Source organism: Macrosteles quadrilineatus, unplaced genomic scaffold (genome assembly GCF_028750875.1).
Source record: "Macrosteles quadrilineatus isolate MER2022 unplaced genomic scaffold, UCM_ALF_1.0 Scaffold_4__1_contigs__length_99947679, whole genome shotgun sequence".
Taxonomy (NCBI): Eukaryota; Metazoa; Arthropoda; class Insecta; order Hemiptera; family Cicadellidae; genus Macrosteles; species Macrosteles quadrilineatus.
In genome coordinates, this window is record NW_026542597.1 from 89,829,558 (window position 1) to 89,852,100 (window position 22,543).

Sequence of the window (22,543 nt, forward strand, 5' to 3'; positions counted from 1 at the left end):
CCTAATCTACTGTTCCTATTGTTCCGTCCTATTGTTCTAACCTATTATTGTTCCATTGTTCCCAGGTGGGTCAGGTGTCGGCTTGTTTCACCAAGGCGTTCCAGCGAGTGCCACGCTCCATGACCACCTCAGTGCAAGGAGAGTTGCTGTCTGTAGATCAGGCGGAACTGATGAGCCGTAGCGGATGTCTGCAGATGGCAGTGTTCGAAGTCACCATGGAGATCAAAGAGGAAGACGGAAGGGTAAATAACTAGCGTACTTTTGTATGATGTATATGGTGTTCAAACAGATTCACCATCATTATTTTCACTTTCCATTTACTCAGAAGATGTCAGGGTAATACAAAATCCTATAAATTGATGGATGTTGAATATTTTGCTAATGTGGATTCACTATCAGTGTTTTGGGTTTCCGTATATACATTAATTCTAGTAATTAATCAAAACCCAGTTTGGGATTTGACTCTGTTAGTTTCATAGCAGTTTGTTTTGTAATGACCGATGATTATTGTATTTGGTATTACAATGCCAGGTAGAGGGTGAAATCAGATCCCAATACAGTAGAACCTCGAAATACCAGGGTTCTAAAATGTCTGTATTTCTTTATGATGAAATTATTCAAACTAATATCGACTTTCATTTATCCAAACCACTGAGAATTGGGGGAGCGAGCTGGCGTAGTGGTTAGAGCGCGGGACTTCAGTCCCTGAGGTCACGGGTTCGATCCCCGTCAAGTCAATGGATTTTATCTAAGTGATAATCCTGCCACCCCTAGGTCTAGCCTGAAGTAATGTGAAAAACAATCCCAGGCTTGTGCCTAGCGTCCTAGGACAAAACAAAAACCACTGAGAATTAATTTTCATCTGAATAATAAAAAAAAAACGTCCTTAGTAAATAATGTGTTTACATCTTTTTGAATATGTGTACTCTTCAGCATAGTATGAGACCTGCACTGATAGTTGAATTTTAAATACATTTTACAACGACCTACCTTCTTATCTAACATTGAATTTGAACTGGTGGTTAGAGAGCCATAAAATCACCCATAGTGTTTAGAAATGTAATAAGCTATGTAATGTAATAAGCAATGCAATAATGCAATAAAGAATAATGTAATAAGCATTTTAATAACATAGTGGTTCATTGGCTACTTTAGGCTTGTAATACAGTAGGCCTGGATTTTGCTAAAAACTGCAATCACAGAAGATTATATAGCAACAGATTTCTTGTTGAAAATTGTGGGCTCTGGCAAAAAAGTCCCTTAAAGCTGAATCTTATTTTAAAAATCTAAACAGCTTTCTAGCCTTTCCTAATCCCACGTTGGTGTCCTAGACCTGAGAAAACCAATCACAAAAGTTATTAGTACCTGGCGGGAGCGTAGATTTTCTTTTGTTTTCGGCTACTATGACGAGATTAATAATATATGGTGGGAGATTAAATGGTAGTAGATGAAGTAAAGTACATAGCAGCTCAGATTTAAACCAGATCTATTGAGAATGAGAGATTTTAGATGCCTCAATGTAGACAAGTCTCCTAGTTAACCTTTGTCTGCAGGGAGGTTGGTACCCAGTGCCGAAAGATCGCAACTGCTTCAAGCTTCGCGTCAACGTAGAGAAGCAGGTTTGTCTGACCATCCAGCAGGTGATGGGCAACAAAGACCAACCCTTGGAGGTGGAGAGGTGCTTTGGCGTACTCATCAGTCCCGGCCGCAACGTCAAACACTCTGACATGCAGCTACTGGAGATGGTATGTAGCTTTGATGTCGTTTTGTTTTGATCAGCTCCAGTTGTGGAAATTGTCGTACTTTAAGTGTGTGCTGCTATTGTGTTCTTGTTGTTGAATGTTACCAGAAGTGTAGCATTTTTATTGGAACATTGACAATTTTGCCTCTGAACTGTTTAAATGTACATTGTTTCAATATCATATGTTTTACTTTTTATATTAAGCTGTGTTCATGTTTATGTTTGTGTGATCTAAATGCAATTTTACAGTATGAGTTATCAAAATAATCTATTAAAATATATTATGGCCAAAGACATGCGCCATTCGCCAAGCACCGAACAGGAATCACGTCTAGTGTGGATAGGTGTTTGTCTATTTGGCAAGCAGCAAACATTCGTGCTCATGTTTTCCCGTTCATTTTTGGTATTTTCGCACACATCAAAGTAAACAAATATTTTTGCTGTTCCCAAAACGAACAGTTGCTCAGAAAACAACACATGTGTGTAGATGCCTACTCGTTAATACGATTAGCAAGACAACTAGATTGCGGAACGCCAAATATTTTGTGGTTTGCTAATGGCTTTAGGAATCAGAAGTTTAACAGTCTTCTGGAATTCATAACGGTTCTAAGCCAAGAGACCTTCATAAAATTACCAGCAGGACTTGCAGATAAGGTTCAGAATCCTTGGACTATCATTGTCCGTTACTTGAAGAGAAGCTATAAGGCTCTTTACTAGGGATGGACGAGATTGGATTTTTAGTTCGAGACGAGACGAGATGAGATTTTTTATTTCTCATAAAATTTCGAGACGAGATCGAGACGGGATTTCCCTTCTCATACACAACGGGAAATGCACGTTCAAAATATTTACCTGATTTTGTAACATTGTTAGATGACTGTTTAAATACAAAAATAATGATAATAGGCAAGAATATTTACAATCTTTTATTAAAAAACATCAGCATAACATTTTTTTATTAATCACGCCTAACTTATTAAAAATGCCTACGATTAGAAAACATAGTGATATCAGTTAGGATAGAGTTCAACTTATCCTAAAATAAAATAAATCATAAAATAAAAGCAATATTAATTTTTATAAAATAGTTACTTGTTTTGACTTTTTATAGTAATAAAACATTCTCACACTGCTTACACTTAACAAAACTTCTCAAATGTTATTAAAGTAATATTATTTAAATAATTAAAGTAATATTTACATTTAAAGAATTAATTAAATAAGAACGCCTTCGCAAAGGAAACGCAACTACAACACGCTCCTGTATTGCGGGTTTGCATTGACTTTCTGCAGGCGTTTTTAAATTTAAATTTTTTTTTTTTTATTCTCGTCTCGATAAAAATCTCGGCCAAAAAGAAATCTCGTCTCGTGTAACGAGATTTAAAATTTCCCGAAATTTCGAGACTTGACCATCCCTACTCTTTACACTTGTCAGATCTCTACACTTTTTAACGACCACTTGGACGGTCTGTGGTTAGAATTCTTAGATGTTCATAATAAACATCTCTGTTGAATTCATTCCTTGGGACCTCAGTCCGTTCCTTTCAAATTAGATATAATAGCCTATGACAAATAGCAATAAACATTTGATCTATGATAGGACTTTCTTGAGATTCAACCAAAAAACACTCTAATATCTATTATAGTTGAATATCTGTTAGTTGATACCTAGTAAGTTTATTTGTTTACATGTTGTTTAACTGACACACACATCTAGGATTAACAAGCAAGGTAAGCTCTGTCTTGATGGTAAAATGTTTGAAATGAAACGAAATGAAAATCCTTCTTTATTGAGTCGAACTTAAGACCTCATAGTCCTTTCTTACAGTTAACCTCTGTTGTTAATGTTAATTTTCTTAAACCTGCAGGTGTCGATGGGGTCGGCAGTGATTAACGACAAGAAGTGCTACGTGATCGCCGGCCAGTGTAGTCCGCGGGAAAACGCTTTTGAGCCCCTCAACGTAGAGACGTCTCGTGACTCGAGGCTGTGGCTCACGGTGGCTGTGGATCTGGTTGTTGGTGATATCAAGGAGCCAGTGCGACTTGTGCTGGAAACTCAGGTATGATACTGCATGATAATATTCTGTATTTTTTATTACCTCAAGCTCAGAGAAGTTAGGTAAAGATGAAAAATTAGACACTTATTACATGGTTTCTAGCACTTTGTCGTTGGTGTCTAGGACAAATTCCAACACCTTCATGCCTCGCCCTCATATACTACAACACTCACAGTGGAGGAAGACCCTGAGCAACAGGAGTTTCCGCACATTGCTCGCTGCTCAGGCTCTTCCTTGCTCGTTACAAGTATATTTTTCGGCACAACGTTCTAGAGCTGAAAGCACACAGTAGTTCTACAAGCAAGTTTCCTCTTACCTTACTTCTCTGTGCCTCAAGGTGTCAACTGGAATTGATTATAAAGATTCAAGATTGAAGATTTACTCTTCTTTTGTTCATAACTGTTAGGTCAAGGTTACGCATGATTATTTGGTAGACGTAGCCAAAGGATGAAACTCAAAACCTTTTATGTAGCCAACAAATTAAACAGTTTTACAAAGATTTAAAGCTATCATAGGGTTAATCAATATCTAAATTAATAGAGTAATTTCAAATTTAGTTGTAGTTTTGATTGTGCTATACATTATCCACAATGTAGTTTACAATATACATTATAGGCTACAGTTTAGGTGAGTCGGTGGAATTTGAGTCCAAAGCAGCGATGTCGTGGGCTCAGATCCTGGTAATTGCCACTACTTGTTATCATGACAGTTTACTCTTGTACTGTATCCCCCTTCACCCTTGTACTGCTTACCCCTTAATTTTGCTGAATAAATTCATCGCACAGGCCCATAGTCTATGTGGACTGGCTAATTGCAAGATTATAAGAGGGCAACCTAATAAAAAAATGTATTTTTCAGTTGTTCAATGAAACTATGATTATGAGTTAAACCGTAAAAGCAGAAATAATAGTTAGCATTAGGCCTAATTCCTTCTTTTCCAACATTGCAGTAAACTTTGACATCTTTTGATCAAAAACCTTATTTATTTATTATTGATTTGATTTTACATTCAAATATTAGACGTATTTTGGTTCTAACATTTTTTTTTTGTTTTGAAGATATTTTCTTTGTAAATATAATAATTTTTCCTTAATAAATATATAGGAAATGTAGAATATTTTTCATTTACCTACTGAACTAAACAATAAAAAATAAAAAAAAACAGCTCAAAATTTACCTAATGTATTATTTACGGACCAAAATCCTTATGTAAGGGTTAGAACAATGACAGCTAATGTTACCAAAACAGTTAGGTTTTAAACAAAAAACAAATAGCCAATACATTTTGTAATTACATAGAATCTGAATTTGTCATAAAAACAGGGATTTTGATAAGAAATTTTATATTTTTCTGTTTTTATTGTTCTGAGTGCCCGCATATAAAGTTGGCTGTAAAATTAATGCTTTATATCCCAGCGGTGGCCTCCTTGAATTGAGTTGGTCACTCTGTATATCTTATCACCCTTATCATTGTCATCCTTATCTATACCATTCATATCCTTTCTGGTTTTCGTCATTGTTGTTCTTCTCGTCTGTTACTGTAGGTGAAAGTGTACCCTGCTACGGAGAGGTTTTGGACAATCAGTCGTCGTCCGTTGGTCCAACAGTTTACTTTGAATTTGAAGGAGGTAAGGTTTGAATTTATTTTCCTCTTAAGTAGAATAGTTTGTTGGTATTAACTTCATTTTCCATTTGTTCATGAATAATTGTGTACTTTTTATCACTGACTTTTGGATATGTACTGAAGGTTGGTAGCCAAAGCTCCATGATTTTCCTGTCAAACTTAAAGTAAGAGTTTTCAAAAGACATATCAAGTAGTGTAATAAAATATAAGAGTACAGTATGAGAAAATAATAACTATACTTTATATAAATAAACTACTTTGAAACAACTAATATTATTGGAATATCCATAACACGTACTAAATTTTGTGTATCTCGTTAACTTTTCAGTAACATTAACTATCAGTTTTTTGTGTAAATTTTAATCAAATAATATTTTAAATAGCCGCTACTTTGAAACAATTTAAGACTTTTTATTCTCATTTTACTCAAAGATAGTGGTCAATAAGATAAATAGTTTTGCAGAATCCAGAATCTAAAGCTGTAGCTTAAACCGTTTTGAGATATGAATGTTTTGTAAAAAAACATACAAGAATCAAGAATCAAGATCTTTATTGTCATTGACCTTTTACAAGGAATAGACATAGACAACAATAGAAATAAAAACTAAAGCTATAAAATACAGTGGGTTCTAAATTAAAAATTAATATTAACATCAGAAACTAAGTACTCTGTTATACAGTAATATAGATTTTGGATGAGCCACTCAAACATTTTTGACTTAAACCTATTAAAAGGAACCTGTTTTGCTGCCAGACCTAATTTATTAAAAAACCGTATGCAATTTTTTTTTATGGCAGTTATCTGTTTTGGCCAATCTATGAGCAGGGATATCTAGATTGGATTTGCCTCTTGTATTGTAAGAGTGTATACTCTCTCTACAAGTGAATTGATGAAGATTGGCTTTAGTGTATAGGAGTATGTGAAAAATATACAAATTTACAACGGTCATAATTTTAAGGTCTATAAAAAGAAGTCGACAGCTATCCACAGGGCCAGCCCCACAGATTGTTCGTATGACTTTTTTTTTGTAATAAAAGAATTTCATGGGTGTGGGGGGAGTGTCCCCATAGTATAATCCCGTAAGAAATATGAGATTGAAAAAAAACCAAAATAAGTAATCCGAAGGTATTCATTACTAACAAAATCTCTGAGTTTCCAAATTAGATAATTTACTCTGGAAATTTTTTTACAAGTGATTTCTATGTGCTCTTGCCAATTTAATTTTGAATCAATTTGGAAGCCTAATAATTTTACAGATTTTAATTCATTGTCAAGTGGGTACAGAAGGTTTAATAAAACGAGATTGCAGATATATAGTTTGTACCAACTTTTTTTGCTTGTTTTGACCCAAGGAGCACTATGTGAATTATGTCCACATCTTTTATTAACACCCAATATAAGGGTTGCATAAATAGCCTTAAAATACCACTATCTTTTCCTATTAAGTTTGTTTAATTGATTGAATCCAGACAACCTTGATCCCTGATTAGCTCACAAACTTATTGTTTCTGGTTTAAATTACCTTATTTTCCAAGTGATCTAAGGCTACCATTTTGATTTAAATTAATTCTTCTCTAGGCATTACCCAAACTAGGTAGGACTTGACTAATCTTGCCTCAATTGTTAATCTTACAGTACTATGTGGTATAAGTTAACCAAATTCTGACTCGCCTGGTAACATAGTAACGATAGAAGTAAACTAAATCTCACCAACCTGTTAACGTCTTTTCTTGCCAGGTCCTGAGCCCGGACATCAACGAGAGCACTTACGAGGTGTTGAGCATCGAGCCGTCAGAACCGTCACCGGACCTGGACCATCGTAACAGACTCAACCTGACTCTCAACAACCTGGCCAGCTTCATTCACTCGCCTAGCGTCACTTCCATGGACACTCTCACCCCCAAGGAAGAGAGGGATGAGGAGTCTTACTCTGGTAAGTACTGTAGCAGCTGTAATTAGAGTTATAGTCAAGCATCCCTTAAGGCATTTTGCAGAGGTGAAAACTATGTGCTAACCGAAGTAATCGATGGGTATTCCTTATACTGGACCACTCAGGCATTCATTGATTTAGTGAGGCTGCGCAGAAAGTTACTGCGAGGTGTGAGGAGGGTATGTCTCAGGTAGCTGATTTGATGGCCAAAGCAATGTTTTTGGAAAGGCGTAATTTTCTACCATAATCGACACTTTTCTCTATCGCCTCGCACTGGGTACAAAAACCTTCTTAGGGTTGTTTGAAGTGCTTGATTATTAGAAGTTAGGTATTACATCTGTGTTTTGCTAAAGTGATTAGTATCTTGGGGTAAAAGGGGTGGGCTCGATCCCTGCCTGACCCGTTATGTATGGTTAAATATAGCATAAATAGTTTTTTTATGAAACAATATTAAGACTGGGAGAAATATAGAATATAACAAAACAACATTAGCACACAAGCTGGACATTACTCAGAAAATATTGATTTAGATTTAGAACATTTAAATTTAAACAGGAACAAGAAGGGAAAATGGAAATACATTATCGTGACCAGTTTGTTATGTTTTGGACTCCTCCAAATAAATAAAATGGGATCGGATCCCAGATCACATTTCTTAAAACATTTTGAAAATTCTGTTTCACCAAAGTGATGAAAAAAAAAACTGCAATAATCCTTTGATCATACTTTAGTATTCCATTTCATCATTTCTCAAAGTGAGCACTCCTAACAGTACGTTCACAAACATGACTTTTGTTTTCCAGACGGTGATGAACCTATTCTGAGTGGGACCGGCGAGGTGAGCAAGGACTGTTCGGAGGGTGAGCTAGAGTCGTGGGCCGATGTGCTGGCACGGTGGACAGTGACGCCTCAACCTCCGAGGCAACTGTCGCCACTGGTCAGACAAGGGATACCCGAGGCGCTGAGAGGCGAGGTGTGGCAACGGCTGGCGCAGTGTGACAACGACAACAGCATGATGGACCTGTACAGGATACTTATAACTAAGGTAGGTGTGGTGGGGAAGTTGTATTCAAAGGTGGTCTGAATTTATTTGGGTTAGGCTCATCTTCATCATTTTCATCCTAAAAACTTGTGCAAAAGAATTTTGAACAGATAATTTAATCATTGGATCATGTTGTAATTCTTTATTTTATTTTACCTGTTAGTTTGTCACTAAGTTTTCAACATACTATTCCAGGAATGCAGCTGTGAGAACGTTATCCAGAGGGATATCAACCGGACTTTCCCGGCTCACGACTTCTTCAAGGAGGCTGGTGGACTGGGACAGGACTCCCTCTACAGGATCTCTAAAGCTTACGCTGTTTACGACACAGAAGTCAGCTATTGTCAGGGGCTCAGCTTCTTAGCAGCCACATTGCTGTTGCACGTTAGTAATCCCACAAGTTGTAAAAGTTTTGAAAACCCTTGGAATATGGAAATAGGTCTGTAATTTTAAGTTTTGTTTTTGTCTCCGTTTGGCGTTTATAATCCATAGATTAAACGTTAAATGTTAAATATATTTTTAAATATTGTTCTAACTTGGCTACTTATTTTCATCATCATAGTCTAGTAGCCTAGGAATTAAACCCAAAATTTGTGCAAAAAGAGAAACATTCTCAACAATTTTGAGAAAATACTATTAGCAATAATACCAAATGTGGAGTGGTCTAGTAAATGCAAATGATTAATTTGAATAAAAACTTTGATTTGAAAAAAAATTTTAACGTTAAACTCTAAAATTTTGTAAAACCATCCTTACATTGAAGTCAAGGTCATGTGACTATAGTCTCGTAAACTAAACTCCTAGCAACTGGTGAAGGTTGAGTTCAAGTACATGCTGAAATCAACAGCCTTCTGTAGGCCAGCACATCAAGTTATTACTTGATCACATTTTTCACCCTACTTGCACAACATTACCAAACACAACTTCTTTACAACCCCCACCCGTATCCCTAGAATTGTTAATTGGAGATTCTAACATGTACATACATAGTACAACTACTCTAGTAATCCAGTACATGTTACACAGATGCCTGAGGAGCAAGCGTTCTGCGTTCTGCTGAAGCTGATGTACGACTACGGTCTGCGGGATCTTTACAAGGACGGCTTCGAGTGTCTCTACTTGAGGCTTTACCAGCTCAACAGGTTAATGGAGGTAGGCTGAATATTAATTACTAGTTGATATACCTGTGCTTAGGTTTAGCAAATTTCCCCATAGTAAAGAAGCTATTACCGTAGGCGGCATGATTGCATGGGTGATTGGGTTTGTGTGTGTGTGTGTAGGAGGGGTTCCAAGTTGTATGAATGTCTATATTTGAAAATGTTTAGTTACAGGGGTTTTTAGGGGAGGGGGGCAAAATTTGGATTTCTCGCAAAAAGCTAGAAAAGTCATTAGGCCTATATAATGATATGTTGAAGTTGGATTTTATCTTACGCCGTTTAATTTATTTTTGGGTGTGTTAAGACTTTCAACACCCTCTATTTTTTCCGTGTTTACAGGAGCAAGTGCCGACACTGCTGCAGCACTTCTCAGACAAGGGCGTGGAGACTCATATGTTTGCGTCTCAGTGGTTCCTCACACTGTTCACCGCAAGGTTTCCTCTCTACTTCGTCTTTCACATCCTCGACGTCTTTCTGCTGCAAGGCACTGACACTTTGTTTCAAGTGGCCCTCGCACTTCTTATTGTAAGTTTTGGTTACAGAAGTTACAATTTTGGAAATTTTGAAATATGTAAGAAGCGTTGAAAACGTTGGATTTAAGAAACGGGTAGGACTATTTTTGTAATTGTTTTCAATGTGGTAAAATAAAATTATTTCCACTTTTTTTGTGCCTTTGTCTTACTATAGATGACAACGCAGAAATTATATTTTGATTTTCAATCACTACACATGTTTTTCAAGGCATAAACAATTTTAAAACATTTTAGATTAGTGTAAAAAATTAAAAAAATCTTTCAGATATACAGGGTGTCCCATAAGTAAGTACCAAAAATTAAGAAATTGGTTTAATAGGTCAAAATAAAATGAAAATCAAGAATAAAATATGTTACTAAACACTTGAATTTATATTTAAAATAAAATCATTTAAGACATTGTTATGAAATTGTGTTATTCAATTTTAAAAAGTCATAGACTTCTTGCAAAAAATAACAATCAACAAATATTACACATTTAAATTATACACGAATGGTTGATTTTATGAAAAAGGCATGAGACAGAAAACTATTCAGAGAAGATTAAATCACAGAATAAAATCACTACTCAGACAACACTGATCTTATCTTAGCATTACCATTAGGCTGTCAGTAATTATGGCAAAACACACAAAACTAATCAGTTTACATAATCTTCTACAACTTTCAGATGTACAAGAAAGACTTGATGCAGCTAGATTTCGAGAGTATCCTCAAGTATTTCCGTGTCACGTTGCCCAAGAAATGCCGTAACGAAGAGACAGCTCGCCAACTTATGAAGATGGCTTGTAACATCAAGGTGAAGCGGCTCAAGAAGTACGAGCAGGAATTTCTGGCACTTAAAGGTGAGTAAAAAAAGCGAAAAGTGAGTAGGAAAAACTTTGGAAAAAGATTTGCAAACTTGTTTTCCTGAGTATCATAACTTTTAAGTGGTACAATTAATCTGTGAGATAACTATTTAACATGTTTGCTGTGACAAATTTTTTCTTGATTTGTAAACCTTTTAAAACTCTGGTGTGTACCCCCGATGGATTTTATATTTATATAGGATTCATTTATACAATGATGTAACTTATTTGTAAAGTAATAAACGGAAATTGAAGCTGAATAAGACGGAACCCCAATCTGTCTTGTTTACAATTGTTTTCAAATATTCAATATACAGTTTTGAGAATAATGTTGATATTAATGTCTCTATTTCGTTAGGTTAGCAGTTTTAATTTTTGCTAGTATCGTATCTAATTTAGCTACGAAATCGTATGCAGCATAATCATGCAATCAATAGATTGCCAAGAGCTCAAAATAATTATTGGTAGTTAATCATATTTTTGTATTAAATGATAGTCATTTTATTTTTAGAACAGTTTTAATTTTAATAGAAGTGAACTTGTAAAACATAACCATAGAAACGAGATAAACAACAGTTAAAAGTATTATCATATGGTTGAAATATAAAAACGGAAAACACATGACACACAATCAGCTGTTATCATGTGTGCAGTCCTACTGGATAGCTGTTATCTTTCAATTTGAACCAACTGCTTAGGCTGCTGGGAACATAATTATGGTGCATTGCAACGCTAGAGATGGCGTCTAGTCATTTAGCAAACTGTAATGAAACGATTGTCAGTGTCGTCATAGCTTTACAAGGTAAAAAATCATGTTTTATTTTAACCCTTTGACTTCCAACAGTTACTAGATTGGACGTATGCCTAACACACCCAAACATATAACCACTACCTATTCAAGTATCACTTAACAAAATGGCTGAACGCTATAACTACACATGGGAGAACAACTTTAAATTTAGTATGTTGTGGTCAATTTTAACTCTAAAATATTGTACAGCTCCCAATGCTGTAAAAATAAGGTTCAAAAGTTGCAATTGTTGTGATTTTAGAGTTTACTCATATAATATTATGGTTACTCCCACCGTTTGCCCATTTAAAGGATTGTAGATGAGCTAATGGGAGAAAGTATGTGACAGTTTGCTGATACTGTTTATATCAAAATAGAAACATGTAGTTTAATAAAAAAATAAAGGACAATTCAATAGGCTACATTAAATTATCACAACAACAAACTTTTCCTGCGTATATTTTATTGTAATTAATTACTGAAAATGTCTGCATAATGTATAAAAAATGTTACCTAAAATTAATTTATTTCTCAACCAGTTAAAAATGTCAAATCAAGAAATAACACTAACTTAAAATATTTTTGGAAGCTAAAAATGTGTGTACATCTATTATAAAAATATTAAACAAATACTTTGAAATTACAGCAAATATTACCATTTTAATTTCGTGGTTTCTGCTTTGACAAAATCTTCTGTCCAGAAAGGATACTGCTTTGAAAATTGAATCCATGTGGTTTTACTTGATCTGACAAGAACCCCTCTTTGAGTAGATTTGCTAAGACATTACTTTAATTGATTAACTTAGACGGGTAGTTCGTTATTTACTGGTGCCAGTTTATCAACTAAACCTTTACATTAGACTTGAGTTGGATATAGCTAAGTTTTCAAAATTATGGTGGATTAAATATTTTTATAATAGTTAATAATAATTAAAGTAATAATTTTTTCCTATCCAAAATACTTAGCTCTAGTTCATACATGGATTGTAGTTTAGCAGTTTAGCTATATGTAATTTTGAATCTAACTTATTGATAGTTTTAAAGATTGTTTATAATATTATGTATATAAATGTAATAATTTAAGTTTTGTCCGTACATTGAGTAGTGACGTTTTTTTGTTATTTTTGTTTCATAGCATAGCCTAAGAAAGCCAAATCGAGTCTTATCCCAAATTCTGCCTGTCTTTCTGTCTGTCATTGTGTCTGTGACGTCAAAATGCCAATTTACGCTTCCTACTCCAAAAAAAATTACCGATCAAAATTCAAATGGTTTTCCCGGATTCACGAATTTAATATTTTAGAAGTTATAAAATATGGAATTATTCTAAATAAAATCAATTCAAGTCTAAGGCATTTTAAAGCTGGTAAAAATACATCACGATGTAAATTGTAATTTTCTAAACTTTCATGTCTATTAGGCCAAATATAACAAAAGTAAAACCCAATGTAAATATTGAACAATATTTCCACATAAACTACTTATTCAGAAGCAGTTTATGTTTAAACATCAGACGTGTCTCACAGACTTGTCAAAGAATCAGCTGTTTTGACAGCCAACAAATTAAAAACCTTAAAACAATGACTGGAGCGTCTGTTTCTCAGGTGTTAACATCTGTGTAGATACTTTGTATTTACGACACGACACAACTTCAGATTGTGATAGGACAGCAACTACGTGTCTATGGCTTTTGTTTAGGAAATTTGTTTATTCTTTTAGGAATCAGTTCTGAAATTGTGTCAAGTTGTGATGTGTAGTTTAGTGTATCGTTAAAGTTTGTTCAGGAGTTTCAAATTTAATTTTGTAGTAATTAAAAAAAAATCTAATATTTGTAGGTTTATGCAAGGTTTTATTTAAGTTTAAAAAAATGTTAAATTGTATTGTATTGTTGTTGTTTGTATTGTAGCCTATAAGGATTATAATAAGTAATATTTTTTGTACCTGTGTTTTTTAAGTTTTTTGATTCTTAAATAATTCTAGAAGTCAAGGGTCGAAACTTATATAATCTTTTAGTGTTAAGCGTCCATTAAGTTATCCATCTTAAGCTTCAATTTTAAACATTGAATAAACTATATACATACAAAATAAATTTATAGAAAAAATTAATTAATAAAAGACAAACCATATGCACTCTTTAGTTTTAAAATAAAACATTTGTGTGTTGTCAAAAAACTAATGTACTTAATTCTATATTATTTTCACAACAAACTCCTGCTATTTTGTGTTAACACACTACCTTAAAACAGTTAATGTCTAAAAATAGTTTACATTAAATAATTCAACGTAGTACTACGACTATCACTCAAAACCTAAGAAATTTACAATATGGAAATTGAATAAGTGATCGACTATATGTAGAAAGCAACCAGTAATTATTTTGAGAAGACAATTTTCTATTTGAAACACTAGTGAAATAAAGTATACCCAATACATCAGTGGTGGGGGAATGTTACCATCTGGGTGTAATGGGTGTAGTCCGCACATGCGTTCCGCTCGGACACCCTCGCAGGTGTGTCCTATGCCTCTGACTAGGCTAGTTCTGGCTCTAGCTACTGTTATGGACGTTGAGTCTACCTGCTTCTGTTGTCCATATACTAACTGTGAGTCTTATAGTTTCAAGAAAAAATTTTTTTTAGAAAAACTATTTAGTTTTTTAACTATATGTGTTATTTGTAGAAAGTGGATATTTTTTTGTCTCAGGAAAATTTGTTGTAGGCCTATGTATTTTTGTGTGATATGAAAATTTTTTTTAAATTTTAAATATAATTTTTTGTTAAATTATGAATAGGATGTTTTAGCATTATGTTTGTTTCGGTTCAACAATTTAAGATTGGTATAAAGTATAGTTTATTAGCCCTTTTTTGAAAAATGTTTTGATTTTCATGTTTTTCAACAGTTGTAAATTTTAAACAGAAATAGCAATATTTTGTCCATCTATATTCTACATGGATTGTATTAAGTACGAGAACTTCAGGACGGTTTCATTCAGTTTTTTTTTATTGCTAATGTAGGAATATCTTATCTATGTAGGGGTACAGTTAATGAAACATTTTTAGTGAAATATTTGACATAATATTATAAAAACACAGTTCACACAATTTGTCAATATGTTTTGGTGCATTATTGTCTGTACTACCTTAACTGTTTTAAACATTGACATTAATTGTTATAGAAAACAAGTTTTTACAGTTTTGTAATATTTATAAAATAAATATTCTACGGAATACTTAAATACATAATTTGTATGATTGTTCTTGTTTCCTACCCTTAATATTGTCTGTTTTAAAATTTGTTATCACAAGGTACTCAGAATATGTTAATTTAACTTAAAAACAGGACTTTTAGGGTCTGAGTCAAAATTTAACCATGCCATAAAAATATAAAATAAGAAAATAAATTTTAAAAACTTTTCACTAAACGTGAGTTTACCTACTTTGACATCCGCCAAAATGAGTTAATTTTTTATTGTTTCAGCACGACAAGACAATGATGACCAATATTCCAGCGAGCTTGAAAAGCTTAAGTACACACTTCTGCGAACTGACGAAGAAAAGAAACGTTTAGAGGATGAACTTCAAAAGGTAAGGGAACCAAATTGTTAAAACATGTTAAGAATTGGTTTGAAATCTGCTATCACATTCACAAATAGTCAAGTTCATAATTTTAGAATTAGGTTGGGATTTAAGTTTGTGGTAAATAATTAATTGTAATCAGCTGTTTGTTAACTCTTTTGCAAAATTCCCTTCTAAAAGTTTTTAGGACTTTCTTAAACTTTGTCAGGACCAAGTGGTACTATTGACTTATTGTTTGTAGACTTCTCGTAATGTAGAAAATTCTTTCTTCCGCAGGAAACTGTTTGGATTAGGTTTTTTTTTTTAATTCTTTAACACACAACTCCCAGGTGTCAGGGGACTATACACATAAAGGAGTGAGACAGAGTGGGAAACCCTGGTGTTTTCCCAACCGTAGTAAACTGTTGAGAATTTAATTGTACAAGGAAGTGAATTGTTTTCTAGGGTGTAAAGGATGTTGTTAAAGCAGTTTTTTAGAAAATAAATCTATTAAGAAGCAAATTTTAATCATTATCTTAAGACTGATGTTATGTTGTTTTTGTTACTTGGACTGCATTTCTTACTTACTTTTCAGGTGAAAGAAATCTTGAAGAAAGAGGTTCAGAAGGCAGAAAACGATAGTAATCGTCATATATCCATCATCAATGATTACAAACAGGTAAAATACCGTTTTCTTGATTTGATAGTAACGTTTTGTAAAATCATTGTTTGTGATATTTTTAATACCCATGGTCATTTTACATTTTTTAAATATTTGATTCTCAGATACAGTTCTAAGGTAAACTTTTTCTCAATGTTTCAAAATGTTTTCACTGTTTAGTGCCTACAGATTTTATAAATTATTTTATGCTGAAAACCTAAAATAAAATGCGATCATCTTAATAAACATTACAAAAACTTATACAATGTGTAGTATTTTTAATACCAGTGGATAAGGTTTTTCTTACTTTCATTGGCAACTACAACTTGGTACTTGACTATCACCATAGAGAGGCCGTTTGGATTTTTCCCTAACCAAAGGTGGCAACCCTGTATTGGTTGTCCAGACTCAGGTAACCAGTGGTACTGTCAAACATTAAAATCACTTAAATGGTTGAATGGTTAGCAGAACTGGCCAGATAAGAAAGAATTATAATAACGTCAACAAATAAATTAACGTAGTGATACAAGTCAGCAACTTTGAAACTAAAATAGTTCCGAGCAGGTGAGAAGAAGTCGAATTGCCACAATGGCTTTGAAGCTGATACACAAAAAAAAGGCTGCCAACGTTACTGGCTTGTAAATGGTAAAGACAACTAATGTTGAAAGTTGAAACAATTCTGTGCTGATTACGTCAACGAAATACCTAGCCAAGGTGGTAAATCGAGCACATTTGCTTTCAGATCTGCCAAAGACTGGACTGTGAACAGTTGGCTGCTAAAGCTGCTCTTGACAAACTTAAGGTGGGTAAAAACGTTACATTTACTGAAAAAAATAAATATTATAATAAAAAGTTAACTTCAAATAAATATTTTAACTAATTTTGGTATGTTTCAAACACATTCATGATTGCAAGGATTTATCTTGTGATCTTGTAATAATTGAGTGTTAGAGAATCAAAATTATTTTTTACTAATGTGAAAGTCTAACATATGATTACTCATATGGGTTTTTCGAATCTATGATTTGATTAGTCATGTGATAAACGCTCATACGTGAAGTCATATGATCAGTCATACCTCATGAATTAAGTACAAGAACAGTATTTAATAATTTATAGTAACTTAACCTATGAGCTTCTTTACTTGCGATAATAATAATTTACTCTTACCTCTCCAAGGCCATTTATACCCAAGAAGGTATTTGGTCTCACCAACTAAGTGCCTCAACTTCTTCCTACCTTCTGCATCTTCATCGTCAGCTCATTCTCATGTGTTTGACTACTGTAGGGAATTTTTCCAACAGGAGCTGCTTCTATATTGGTTTCATCAATCCTTCAATTTCCCTTCAAGCCTTTAAAACGTAGGTTCATCTCAGACTGCTTATTTACTTCAGCAATCACGCATAGTACAGTAATTGAAACAGATCGCTCAGTTCCCTGCCATGCTTGGTTGAAATCTACATTTTTTTACCATTAAAAACTTAAAATGTTAGGCTATATTCGCTTGTTTGCCTGAACCTAATTGTTGTTGTTGTAGGCAAAGATGGCTGGTTGTGAGAAGTGCCGAGAAGTCGTCAACACGGACACCTCTGACAACGGCAACTCGGAGGCTAGCCTCAGTCAGAGGGTGAAAGAACTGGAGCTGGAGTTGGCTCGGACCAAGCTTAGTCAGGTGGAGGCGGAGTGTCGGAACCAGGTACGTCAAACAAACATGCAGCTGTGCAGTTATGGAGATTGGGCAATTAACACGTTCGCTGCGGCCCTCTAATCGCAGCTTAGCCCCCCTGCGGGGCAGTGTCGAGCGAACCCGTTTCGATTTCATATATTTTGGTCAGACAAATAGCAAATGACGTCCGGTGATGTCCTGCGTTACGACGACGAGTTGGCGTAGTTCGCTCAAACACTCACAGATAGCAGCACTGTCTGGTAATAGACAGTCCCATTGTATTGCCACTTGGAGGGAGAAAGACGGGTAAACAAGTTGATTTCTAAGCTTGCCAGGAGGGGATTTTACAGGGAAATTTACTACCAACCTACAAAACAATAAAGCACCCATTCCTAGCTAGACGCAGACATAAAAATACCCGCTCTTCTCGGTGTGCTGCTGCAATAAATTAAATGGAATGTAAGCGATGCCGGCACTCATGGGTGAGCGGTCAGCGTAGCAGAAAGGAACTAGAGCACTCACCGGTGAGTGGCCCGCAGCGAACGCCTTTTATAGCTTTGTTTCTGTTTAGGATCGCTAGGTCTAGTCTAGAACTAACAACAACAACTGTACTCCAGCTTGTTCACGACCTAATGTTATGTCTGATTGCAGGACCTAACACACCAACTGGCAGCTACGTGTTCCGAATTGCAAGCACTCTCGTCCCGCAACGCTTGGCCGCCATGGTTACACAAGACACTCACCAGCATCAAGGAAGTCACGACGACAGCAGCACGCGACAAACCACCTATACACCGGCGTGACAGCGAGCCACTGCCACGGGACCGAGACACAGAAGCTTTCTAACTTTAAAGTGCAATGAGAACGATGATGCCCTCCATAGAGTATGTTTGCATTTAGCTTTTCGTAGGCTGCACGTAAAGTGTAGGCTCGTGTACGGTTTATGTTAGGTATTTTTAGTGACCTATTCTCCATTTACTTTTTCGTGTAAATAAATCAGTGTTAGTATTTACTGAATTGTACAAATGGTATCATTTAAAATGTGCAGCTATTTTATGCTTTAATTATTTTTACATAAAAAAAATAAGGAAACCAAGCGTCTAAGGCTGTAAGTTTTTGGTTTAATGATATTTTTCTTATGAGAAAAATACTCTACTAACTGTGAATTTTCTCTTTATTTTGTGCAGGAAAAGTTATTGTTTAGTATAAAAAAGCCATTGAAAACTTAACTTATCGTGTTATAGATTTATATTCTTCTTCAATATATATCCAAGTAAAATGTTACCCTTGAAGACAAAACAAAAGAGAATTAATAAAATACTTAATTTCATGTTTTCTCTTAGAGACATTGTAGATTTTATGGCAAACTGAACAATGTCAAAGTAATACAAATTTCTAGTCAGTTCAAACACATTTACGTTGAATGAGTTCAGAATTAATTTATGCACTTTGTAGGTTTGTTTGCACAGTTATCACCTTTATACTCAAATGCTCTCTATTCCAAATTATATTTATGGCCAGAATATGATGAAGAGATTATTATTAATGAAATTCAGTGTAAATAATTTATTTTATGAGCTTTACCATATCAAATTACTTTAGTTTTAGTTGTTAATGGTGATGGTCGAATATGAGAATTTTGTATCTTATTCGATTTTGATTTTAAGATCGAGCCTTGAATCCAGGTTAGGATAATATTATGCAAAAATATTTGCTTACATCTTAATGTACCCTACGCAAATTTTTGGTTCAGGGAATTATGTTGGTAAACATGCATCGGTTAACAAAATGCAATGAAAACGTTTTGGACCATTAAAATTAGGTCGTATATCATTCTAATTTTTGTCTATGGCTACTACTTGTCTTTAAAGAGGATTAAAAACTTCAAAATTAGGTGGCCTTTAACATATAGAGTTTCAATTTTGATTAGCATTCAGTTTTGCTCAGTCAGTTTGCGTCCTGGTACTGCTTTTTAAGGATTAAAAAATTGCCTTGAACGCATGGGTTGTGGTAGCATACACAAAAAAAATGGGCATAACTAATATGAGATTCAAGATTCATATTCGACACATCACTAGTTGTTAGACTAGTAAGCATTTTTCATATTTGTTCATAAAAGTTTATATGCACCCATACTGTATCATTTAAAATGTTAGTATTATTTATATTAATTTTTGCTATAAGGTTATGTCAAATAAAACATGAATAAAATAGTGAAAAGACTTACTTTATTTTTATATTCACATTTTATACAACGGAAATGTTTTGCTACTTGTAGACAATTTTTAAGGAGTACTTGTCCAGAAGAGTTTGATTTTTAAGTCTGGACTTCTCGTTTAGGATTTTCAACTTTAGGAAATAGTCCAACTAGTTACATAGGACTAGCTATCTCTTCAAGGGAAGGTAATGACACTCTTAGTTTACGCAGGTCTTTATCTCCAACTGCTAAATGAACTCCCCCTGAAAATAAGATTTTTCATCAGTCTGTAAAATGCAACTTTACCTTCACTTACATGCTTAATGGATAAAAAGTGTTTGGTTTATTCTAAGATGTTGCTTAAGATGTAGAAGTAAAAATATTCCAACTCTCATATACTAACATACTATAGCAGGCTTAACTGAATTAAGAGTCCATTCTAGCACAAGAAATACAAAAAACTTTGTTCACACAAAAATTAAAATATTTAACTGGAAGTATTTTCAATCAAGGAAGTTTTGATTTATTTGGGAAGAGATATAAGATAAGTTTGGACCTGAAAACATTTCTCTTCCCAAATAAAATCTATGTTAGTGACAGAAAAATATTTTTCTTTTATTGTAATTATTTTGTGACGCATTGCAATATAATACAACAAATTAAATGACTCTTCCCTTTCTACAAACACCAGGTAAACATTGGTCTTCATTAAAATAGTTTAACCTCGTAACGAAACGATACAGCCTAAATTTCCTCCCCTACAAATTTGAACCTTTACAATTTTATGTATTTGTTGTTGTATTTTGTGTATTAATAAACCATACAATAAATCAGTGGAAAATCAAACAATCAATGAGATAAAATTACAAATTATATAAAAAAACCTGAGACGAAAACTCACCCAAAGGAGGAGCTGGTGGTAGCCGGAGCAAAAGCCGGCGCGGCTGGTTGTTGTTGTTGTTGTTGTTGAGCCCCACCGAAGATGCTGCCTCCGCCAAACACCGGCGTCTGATTTTGTGCCAGGTTACCGAATGTCATCGTGTTCTGATTCGCCAAGTTACCAAACGTGGACGACTGTTGTGTGCTGCCAAAACCTAAGGATGGATTTTATGGTTAGTCAAGAAACTCGAATCTCACAATTTCCATTGCCATGGCTTGAATCATTTTTTTCTGTTAGTCAAAGAACTTATACCATGTATTCATCGTTGAACCATACGGCTGGATAGATTTCTTGAGAAAACTAACAACAGTCCTCAATTTAAATCTGACAAAACAGCTAGGCAAAGTTTGGGGACTCTTCTTTTACTTATTTATATCAATGACTCGTCACTAAATATTAGTTTTAGTATTGTTGTACACAGATGATGCAAAAGTGATTCTAGTACTTATGGAAGCAAACGCAAAAAAATAAGGATGAATGGGTCCAGAAATTTCAGGGAAAACATATCCGGGTTATGTTTGGTTTCTTGGGACGATTTGTTCCAACTTTCAGCGATTTCACCAAAATCGAGAGAGAGGATGATGAGCTCTGCTCTTACTAGTTGAATGGATGGAGTAGTAATAAAATTTAAAATTAATACAAAATCCAAAAGACCTCTCACCTGGAGTGGGTGCCGCTGGACTCCCAAAGAGTTTGGGAGGGCTTCCAAAGGCAGGAGAGCCACCAAAGGTTGGGGCTGCTCCGAACGCTGGGGCAGCTCCAAATGCTGGCTGCGGGCTAGTAGACCCAAAGGCAGCTGCAAACATTCAAAGTATGTTAAAACTATCAACAATATGAAGAAAGTTTGAATAAAAACACCAGTTTTCCTCTGGATATTCACAGACCACCGGTTTTCAAGAATTACATTCAAACCCTACTCTTCTTGTAACTCGCTTTTTTAGATGACTGCAGACAAAATATATTATTTTTTTATGTCTGTCGCAATTTGCAAACAGCCTTACCTATTTGAGTTCAAATATTTAATATAGTTAGCTACAACTTATTAGTTGTAAATTCAAAAAAAAAATACAAGCTATAAAATTATCTTCTGATTAACACTGTTCTCGCTAAATTAATAGCAGGCTAACCTCATCATCGTAACTTTATCCGATAAACATAATTTGATAACTTACCAGGTTTGTTCTGGAAAGCTGGTGAACCGAAACCAGTTTGTCCAACAGACTGTCCACCGGAACTAAATGAGCCTCCACCAAACATACTTCCAGTTGTTCCTATAAAACAGAAACGTAATTGCGATGGGTAAACATTTTTCTTAGAATCCAAGAATAAAACTAAAAACATTTTATTTAATTGTGTTGTTCATAGGTTACTTCTCTTCCATAAGTTAAGCAAAATCTACTCGACAACACATAGTCAAAATGTTAGCTGGTTTTCTTTTGCAATAATTTTGATTGACAGTTGAAGAAAAATTGGTTATGTTTTATGGCAACCACCTTACAACAACTTTTAATTTCTTGAAGGCTGGATAAAACATTGTCACAGTGCATTTTTTTCTGTTACTCAAAGACTACTAATGTCTGCGGCTATCTCCAGAGCTACTGTGCAACTCCACAAGATTAAATTTATTTCCATCAAATCATAATTTATTTTTGAATTTTTAAAACAAAGAAATAAGAAGCGGTACCACAGTACCTTGAGAGGATCCAAATGGACTGCTAGGTTGGGAGGATCCAAAACCACCTCCGAACATGGACCCGCCACTAGCACCAAACCCTCCACTGCTAAAAGTAGAAAAGGGGAAAAATATT

The 22,543-nt window shown here is 34.5% G+C and overlaps 3 protein-coding genes across 6 annotated transcripts in view; 1 reads left to right on the forward strand and 2 right to left on the reverse strand.

Moving 5' to 3' along the window:
• LOC128992525 (rab GTPase-activating protein 1-like) overlaps positions 1-18,775 on the forward strand; it is an 81,550-nt gene extending 62,775 nt beyond the window's left edge. For both annotated transcript variants that reach the window (XM_054416145.1, XM_054416146.1), the window contains exons 6-20: positions 66-242; positions 1,554-1,745; positions 3,610-3,801; positions 5,343-5,426; positions 7,161-7,356; positions 8,157-8,398; positions 8,591-8,779; positions 9,422-9,547; positions 9,892-10,077; positions 10,756-10,930; positions 15,195-15,301; positions 15,867-15,950; positions 16,675-16,734; positions 17,470-17,628; positions 18,250-18,775. In XM_054416145.1, coding sequence (XP_054272120.1) covers positions 66-242; positions 1,554-1,745; positions 3,610-3,801; positions 5,343-5,426; positions 7,161-7,356; positions 8,157-8,398; positions 8,591-8,779; positions 9,422-9,547; positions 9,892-10,077; positions 10,756-10,930; positions 15,195-15,301; positions 15,867-15,950; positions 16,675-16,734; positions 17,470-17,628; positions 18,250-18,444 — 2,364 coding nt within the window. In that variant the 3' untranslated portion in view covers positions 18,445-18,775. The remainder of the gene's footprint in view (positions 1-65; positions 243-1,553; positions 1,746-3,609; positions 3,802-5,342; positions 5,427-7,160; positions 7,357-8,156; positions 8,399-8,590; positions 8,780-9,421; positions 9,548-9,891; positions 10,078-10,755; positions 10,931-15,194; positions 15,302-15,866; positions 15,951-16,674; positions 16,735-17,469; positions 17,629-18,249) is intronic.
• Positions 1-22,543, reverse strand: part of LOC128992528 (uncharacterized) — a 154,895-nt gene that overhangs the window by 97,074 nt on the left and 35,278 nt on the right. The window lies entirely within an intron of this gene.
• LOC128992524 (nuclear pore complex protein Nup214) overlaps positions 19,810-22,543 on the reverse strand; it is a 38,813-nt gene continuing 36,079 nt past the window's right edge. For all 3 annotated transcript variants that reach the window (XM_054416142.1, XM_054416144.1, XM_054416143.1), the window contains exons 19-23: positions 22,428-22,516; positions 21,908-22,006; positions 21,397-21,531; positions 20,697-20,889; positions 19,810-20,058 (exon numbers count right to left, since the gene is read on the reverse strand). In XM_054416142.1, coding sequence (XP_054272117.1) covers positions 20,031-20,058; positions 20,697-20,889; positions 21,397-21,531; positions 21,908-22,006; positions 22,428-22,516 — 544 coding nt within the window. In that variant the 3' untranslated portion in view covers positions 19,810-20,030. The remainder of the gene's footprint in view (positions 20,059-20,696; positions 20,890-21,396; positions 21,532-21,907; positions 22,007-22,427; positions 22,517-22,543) is intronic.